Consider the following 6,635-nt stretch of genomic DNA (forward strand, 5'->3'; position numbering starts at 1 on the left):
AGATAGAGAGATAGGAGAAAGAGAAGAAATGAAAGGGGGGGAGATGTGGGCTTTAGGGAACAGGAAGATTGAGACAGGGAATGAATAGAGGAGAGCAAGAAAAGAGATACCATAATAGAGGGCCATTATAGATTTAAGGAGAAATATGGCACTAGGGAAATGCACAGAGATCTACAAGGATGAACCAAATTAACAATCTGAGCAATAGTTGAGAGGCTACTTTAAATGTCCTTCCCTGATAACTACCTTATATGCCAATCCTTGAGCCTTTGCCTAGTAGCTTATGGAAGCAGATGCAGACACCCACAGCTAAACACTAGCTGAACTCCTGGAATCTAGTTACAGTGAGGGAGGAGTTATGAGCAAAAGGGACAAGACCAGGTTGGAGAAACCCACAGAATCAGATGACCTGAACAGGGGTAGCTTATGTACCCCAGTCTGATAGCTTTGAAACCAGAATAGCACTGACACAGACTCCCTTAATATGAGTGGTAGTTAGAAGTATTGGGCAGTCTATGGGGCCTTTAGTAAGGGATCATTATTTATCCCTATTATAGGAATGGACTTTGGGAGCCCATTCCACAGAGAGGGATACTTTCTCAGCCTAGACCCATGTGGGGGGGGAGGGCATAGGCCCTGCCTCAAATGATATGACAAACTTTGAGGACTCCCTATAGAAGGCCTCACCCTCCCAGGGGAACAGAAATAGAATGGGTTGGGGATTGGTGGGGTTGATAGAGGAGGATGGGATGGTGAGGGAACTGGGATTGACATATAAAACAACCTTGTTTCAAATTTAAATAAAAAATTGAAAACAAATATTGGCAAATGGAATCCAAAAATCATAAAAATGTCATACACCATGATCAAATAGGCTTCAACTCAGAGATTCAGAGATAGTTTAACATAGGGAAATCTATCAATGCAATCCACCAATAAACAAACAGAAGAAAAGACACATCATCACCTCATTAGTTGCTGAAAATATCTTTGACAGATTCCAACACCCCTTTATGATAAAAGTCTTGGAAATTTCAAGGGTATAAGGAACATACCAAAATATAATAAAGGCAATATATAGCAAGCCAACAGCCAACATCAAATTCAATGGAGAGACACTCAAAGCAATTATACTGAAATCAGGAACAAGAAAAAGCTGTCCACTTTCTCCATATCTATTTAATATAATACCTGAAGTTCTAGCTAGAGCAATAAGACAAAAGTAGATAAAGGGGATACAAATTAGAAAGGAAGAGGTCAAACTTTAGCTATTTGCAGATGATGTGATTATATACCTAAGTGAACACAAAAATTCTACCAGGGTATTCCTACAGCTGATAAACATCTTCAGTAATGTCACAGGATAAATTAAATAACTAAAAAAGGTCAGTAGCCGTCCTTTATAATAATGATAGACAGTCTGAGAAAGAATTGAGTGAAATAACACCTTTTACAATATACATAAATGATATAAAAATATGTTGGGGTAACTCTAACCAAACAAGTGAAAGATCCATATGACAAAAACTTCAAGTTTTTGAATAAAGAAATTGAAGAAGATATCATAAAATGGAAAGCTCTCCTGTGTTCATGGATAGGCAGGATTAACATAATAAAAATGGCAATCCTACCAAAAACAATCTATAGATTCAATGCAATCCCCACCAAAATTTCCAACACAATTCTTCATGGACCTCAAAAGAGAAATACTCAACTTCATATCGAAAAACAAACAAACAAACAAACAAAAATCAGTATAGCTAAAACTGTCCTGTACAATAAAGGAACTTCCAGAGGTATCACCACCCCTTACTTCAAACTCTATTATCGAGCTACTAAAAAAAAAAAAAAAAAAAAAAAAAAAAAAAAACAAAAAACACATCTTGTTATTACTAGAAAGGCAGATGTGTGATTCAATCAAATACCCTGACATAAATAAACACATCTATGAACACCTGAGTTTTGGCAAATCAGATAAAATTATACAATAGAAAAAAAAATCTTCAGTAAATGGTGCTGGCAAAACTGGATGATAGCATGTAGAAGAATGCAAATGGATCCATATCTATCACACTACACATAACTCAAGGCCAAGTCTATCAAAGACCTCAACTTGATGTGCTAAACTCTATGCAATCCCATGGGAGGTTTGCCCCTTTCTGAATGGAAATGGAAGTGGAGTTGATGAGGAGAGAGGTAGATTGGAGAAAGGGGAAAAGGAGAAGAGTAGGGAGGGGAAACAGTGATCGGTATGTAAGATAAATGAAAATATATTAATAAAATTAAATTTAAAACAAGAAAAGAAAAATTCTCATTTGTGAAGAAATTGAAATTTACAAGTAAATGAATATAACTGGAAAAAATATAGAGTAAAGTAATCTATACATAGATGATCAAACACAGTGTGTTCCCTTTCACATGTGGCTCCTAGTTTTGCAATTTTATCTTTATATATTTAATGTAGAGTATATGTGGAGCCAGGAAACTAGAAATTGCCTATTAATAGGATGCATTAAATGCAAGGGTATAATACAATACAATGAAAGTGGAGAAGGGATATAGTTGAACATAATAACTTGATTAAGAGTGGAGGAATATTGGTATCAAACATTTAAGTAGGCAGTGAGGCAGGGTGTATAGTGGAGGGTTAACAGTAATGAAGGTATATGTTGAAGCCAGCTATAAACCAACTGCCTCATAACTCAACTAAAATATTATTTAAACGTAATATTTACAATGAAAATGCCTTGCATGACTGGGTAATATTTTTTCTAGAAGTCATTGCTTACTAAACAATAACCTTATTATTGAATGAAGGATATTTCTGTAATAATCTTAGAGGCCCCCCCAAACAAGATGGGCTATTGTCATTTCTCTTGGTTGCTGATTTACTTAAATTCCGATACTGCAACAAAATACCAAGATTAAAAAAAAAATGAAAAGAAAAGAAAGAAAACTTGCAGCTACCAGTCCATCATATTAGTAACATCACCATGTCAAAAAGTTAAAGTATCTTGTCATGTAGTACACAGTCAAGAATACAGAGAAATAAACACATCAGGCTTCCTTTATTGCTTTCTCTTCTCTTACATAGTTTAGGAGCAAACCTAGGGAATTGTGCTACCCACATGGGGTGGGGGTAAATCTCTGCACATCAATTAGCAAGATGATCGCCAAAGCCTACCTGACTCACAAATTCTTCAACTAAAAAGTCTCTTTCCAAAGCTCTAGGGAGGCATAGATTAATGGATCTCTATGAACTTCAAGTCCAGACTGGTCTACATAACAACTTCCAGGACAGTATGAACTACATTGCTAGAACCTGTTTCAAAGAAAAGTCTTTTCCAAGGTGACTCTAGTTGTGTCAAGGTGACAGTTAAGAAATAACTTCCCACTGAAAATAGCTCTTAATAAAACAAGGGCCCTTGAAAGCTCCTACTAATTGAAAATTTTTGAACTGGCTTGATCTAACAGAGTTCTTGTGCTGGTGACTATAAGTACCATGAGTTCACACGTGCAATGGCACTGTCATATTCAGATGAAATCATTTCACAGCTCTCCTTAATATTCTCTTTTGGTTGTTGTTGTTGTTTCATTTAAATTAGAAACAATCTTATTTTACATATAAATCCCAGTTCCTTCTCCCTCCCATCCTCCCATTCCCCCCCATTGATCCTCCATCCCACCACCCATCCATCCCCCAATGAAAGTAAGGTCTTCCAGAGTAAAATCATCAAAGTCTGTGGCAGGATAGGATGGGGACAAGAGCAGATGGGAAGGAGAGGGAACTGGGATTGATATGCAATATAAGATTGTTTCTAATTTAAAAAAAATGATATTTGTATCACTTCCTCTAAGGCTACATTGCTACATCTATGGAACACGTTACATGTATATTTGTAATTTTACATGACAGCATATAATATATAGAAAAATGTGTATAATTTTATAAAATATGTGTATAATATGTATAAGAACACTTTGTATTTGATATACTGCATTTTAGTATCTACAAAAATGTACATAATATGTCTAAGAATATTTTGTATTTGATATGCTATAATTTAATATATAGTATATATATATTTAGAGTGTTACTATACTACATATTGTGTTATATGTAGTATGTGAAGTACAGCTAACATTACTGCTGCATATTATATATTATAATATAAAAATATGAATTTTATATAATAAATCTCAAAAATGTGTATGTTTTAAATGTATTTCACTTTTATATTTATTGAAAGAGGGAAGACTGGTGTCCTCCATCCCTTCTGACTCCTACAGTCTTTAGTAGAATCAACTAAATAGGTCTCACATGGACTCAGACTGAAATGGAAAGGATGATGGATTCATGGGTCTGCACCAGATCTTCTGCATATATGCTATGGATATTAGCTTGGTTGTTCTTGTGGGACTCCTAACAGTGGGAATGAGTATATCTCTGACTCTTTTGCCTGCCCTTGAGACTCTTTTCCTCCCACTGGGTTATCTTGCCCAGCCTTGATATGAAGGCTTTTACCTTGTCTTATTATATCTTGTTTTGTCCTGTCTGGCTATCTCTTGGAGACCTGCTCTTTTCTGAAGAGTAAATGGAGGGGGAGTAGACCTAGGGGAAAGGGTAGGTGGGAGGAGAAATAGCAGTGGAGGGGAAGCCTTGGTGGGAGAAAACATAGGAGTGGAGGGGAAGCCATGGTTAGGATATATTGTTTTGAGAGAAGATCTATTTTCAAAAGAATAGACAGACACATAGATACAGATAGATACATAAGTACATAGATGATAGATAGATAGAAAGATAGATAGATACACATATACATACATACATAGCTAGATAAATAGATGAAACAAATAATTAAGACTGAATTCTGGGACACACAACTTTAGTTTATTCTAAAACTAGACCTCTGGTTTCAGATTATAGGCTACTGTAAACTGTGATATGAGGTGGCTTATCTCCAGTATTTCATCTCTCACCAAATGTAGTGTTGGTTTAGAGATCTCCTCCCACCTCTTGATTCTGACCACATGCAGATATTGTCATGGCTACATTATGACATAAGGACCAACTAAACCTGAAGTTGCCTCTGGACTACCCAGAAAGGAGATAACATTCATGGACTAAGGACCTGCTGCTGTGGTGTACTGTGAAAAACTGAGGTACATTTTGTCCCCCTGGGTTGTCCAAATATACTTTCTATTGTGAAGTGTAAACGATCAAATCCAGACATGTTTAGTCAAGCTGTATTAGATATTCCCGCTGTGATTTTTGACAATGGTTCTGGACTCTGTAAAGTTGGAATCTCAGGAGAGCTTGGACCCCGACATGTCATCAACTCTGTTGTTGGCCACCCAAAATTCAACATACCATCAGCAAGAACCAATCGGAAAAGGTACTTTGTGGGAGAAGAAGCCCAATGCATGTATGATGGCTTATACCTGCACTACCCAATTGAGCGTGGATTGGTAACTAGATGGGATGACATGGAAAAATTGTGGAAGGACCTTTTTGAGTGGGAGCTAGGTGTGAAACCCAGTGAACAGCCAGTTTTCATGACTGAGCCCTCCTTGAATCCACGAGAGACCCGAGAGAAGACCACAGAAATAATGTTTGAGAAATTTAATGTACCTGCCTTGTACCTTTGCAACCATGCAGTTGGAGCTTTGTGTGCTTCTGCTTGTATTACTGGCCTAGTAGTGGACAGTGGAGATGGGGTTACTTGTACTGTTCCCATCTATGAGGGCTATGCTCTATCTCATGCTATCACCAAGCTATATGTGGCAGGAAGAGATATCACAGAACACCTCACCCGACTCCTCCTTGCTAAAGGCTACACTTTCCCCTGCATCCTAAACAAAGCAGTGGTGGATGACATTAAAGAGAAGCTATGCACTGTCACCTGGGGACAAGAAGACACCCATAAGAACTATCAGCAGGCCCTAAAGGAATACCAACTGCCAGATGGGAATGTCATCCAGATGAGTGATCACCTGTGCCGGGTACCTGAAGTTCTTTTTACACCTGACCATCTAGGTATTCATGATCTGGGAATCTCAAAAATGGTCTGCAGCAGCATCATGAAGTGTGACAGTGACATCCAGGAGACCCTATTTGCTGATATTGTGCTGTCTGGAGGTACAACCCTGTTTCCTGGGCTACAGGATAGACTCCTGAGAGAACTGGAAGTTCTGGCATTTAAGGGAACCCCAATCAAGATCACAGCCTCACCAGACAGATGCTATTCATCTTGGATTGGTGGATCTGTCATGACTTCCTTAACAACATTCAAGCAGATGTGGGTCACTGCTGAAGAATTCAAGGAGTATGGGGCATTTGTGGTTCAAAGAAAATGCTTTTAGGACCACTGAATTCTTGGGACTTCTCTAAATGCCAGTTTTCAGGAGTGTTGGAGGAGGCAATCTCATCCTTGGCATTTAATAAAACGATCCATAAAGCTGGAATGATTTCATATTCCAATTATTTAAGCCCCAAAAGTAATTCTGTAAAGATTTATTTTCTATGTACATGTGTGTACCTGAGTGTATAGATATGCACCCTGTATATGCAACCAACTATGGAGGCTAGAAGAGGGTATAAGATTCCCTAGCCTTGGGAGCTACAAGTAGTTTTG

The 6,635-nt window shown here is 37.7% G+C and overlaps 1 protein-coding gene across 1 annotated transcript; it reads left to right on the plus strand.

The window, feature by feature from the left end:
* The first annotated feature begins 5,192 nt into the window (after window positions 1-5,192).
* Actrt1 (actin related protein T1) lies at window positions 5,193-6,423 on the plus strand. The gene has a single exon (XM_051178486.1). It carries the CDS (start codon window positions 5,233-5,235, stop codon window positions 6,361-6,363), a length of 1,131 nt encoding a protein of 376 aa, XP_051034443.1. The 5' UTR covers window positions 5,193-5,232; the 3' UTR covers window positions 6,364-6,423.
* The last annotated feature ends 212 nt before the right edge of the window (window positions 6,424-6,635 follow it).

The sequence above is a fragment of the Phodopus roborovskii genome, unplaced genomic scaffold (genome assembly GCF_943737965.1).
Source record: "Phodopus roborovskii unplaced genomic scaffold, PHOROB, whole genome shotgun sequence".
Classification (NCBI taxonomy): Eukaryota; Metazoa; Chordata; class Mammalia; order Rodentia; family Cricetidae; genus Phodopus; species Phodopus roborovskii.

Bases quoted from the DNA above. Each gene is read 5' to 3' on its own strand.
- Actrt1 (XM_051178486.1), top strand. From the start codon at position 5,233: ATGTTTAGTCAAGCTGTATTAGATATTCCCGCTGTGATTTTTGACAAT.